Genomic DNA, 1101 nt, shown 5'->3' with positions numbered 1-1101 from the left:
GACCCCCCTTGGGACCACCGGTTCCCCCCCCTGCGGCAGCGGCCAGAGTGACTCCCGGGGCTGCAGTGGCGTTGGGGACCATCGGTGCCTGCTTCTTGGGGCCATGGGGGCCCGGCCTCTGTGCGGGCAGTGCTGTGGCTCCGAGCAAGGCAAGGCACCGTGCCGATCTGTGGGAAGAGGTCGGTACTGGGCTCTTCTGAGGGATGGAACAGGCTGGGAACTGGGCATGGAGCAGATGGGGAGATGCCTGGTCTGATATCCTCTGCTCGCTGCCTCTTCCGTCGAAGTTTTAGGGGCGAAAACGCCCAAACTTGATAAAAAGGAATCTGTGAACAGCTTCTGCCTAAAAGAGACGTAGAATAGTTTGGGTTGGAAGAGTATTATAAGTGTTCTCTTTCCTCTCTGCAGGTGCTTTATATTGTACAGAGTTTGCCAGAGTTATTAGACTTGTTGGGAATGCCGTCCCCCTTAGCGGTGGGGGCTCGTATGGGGTTTTGCCGTCTGCTCTCGTTTGGGGTGTGGGGCATTAAAAGGGTGCCTTGGGTAAGCAGATGGTTCAAGCTGGTTTTTGCCCCCAAACCTGGCTGTGGGCTCCTTCCCACGTGGCTCAGGCTGTTGGACTGAACAGACTTGATGCTTTGGGACCCCAAAGGGCTTTCCAGAGCTGTTGGTCCTTACTTGGATCAAGCCAGGCTGGGAAATCCGTGGCAGAAGGTGGCCGGCCTCGGAGTGGCTTACCCAGGAGGAGAACATCCCCTCTGCTGCGGGAAGCTGTCGGTGGGGCTGTCGCCATGGGGCAAAGCTTGTCTGTGTCCCAACACCTCCAGAACAAGGCCCTCAGCGTCTCTGAGGGCGCTCAGCTGATGTTTCAGGAAGGACACCGGAGGTATTGTCCCCTCTGAAGCTGATCTCTGGGCTTATGCTGCTTAAATTCTGACCCCCCCGGCTCTCCGGAGCACGATGCTTTGGGCCCCACGGTGTTGGGATCCCGGCAGTGTACAATGCAGGAGACACCTCGGGACTGTTCTTTGTCTGTTTGTGGGCTTTTTTTCCCCAATTATTGGTTGATGGGCTGTACCAGTTGCGATTTATTTGATCTGC

At 56.8% G+C, this 1101-nt stretch overlaps 1 protein-coding gene across 1 annotated transcript in view; it reads right to left on the bottom strand.

The window, feature by feature from the left end:
• NEFH (neurofilament, heavy polypeptide) overlaps positions 1-793 on the bottom strand; it is a 7359-nt gene extending 6566 nt beyond the window's left edge. Inside the window, exon 1 of the mRNA XM_009895816.1 lies at positions 739-793. Coding sequence (XP_009894118.1) covers positions 739-793 — 55 coding nt within the window. The remainder of the gene's footprint in view (positions 1-738) is intronic.
• Positions 794-1101: the final 308 nt, after the last annotated feature.

This window comes from Charadrius vociferus, unplaced genomic scaffold, assembly GCF_000708025.1.
Source record: "Charadrius vociferus isolate BGI_N301 unplaced genomic scaffold, ASM70802v2 scaffold2012, whole genome shotgun sequence".
NCBI classification, from domain to species: domain Eukaryota; kingdom Metazoa; phylum Chordata; class Aves; order Charadriiformes; family Charadriidae; genus Charadrius; species Charadrius vociferus.
The sequence above is the reverse complement of the archived record's forward strand: the minus strand, read 5'-3'. Positions and strand labels throughout refer to the sequence as shown.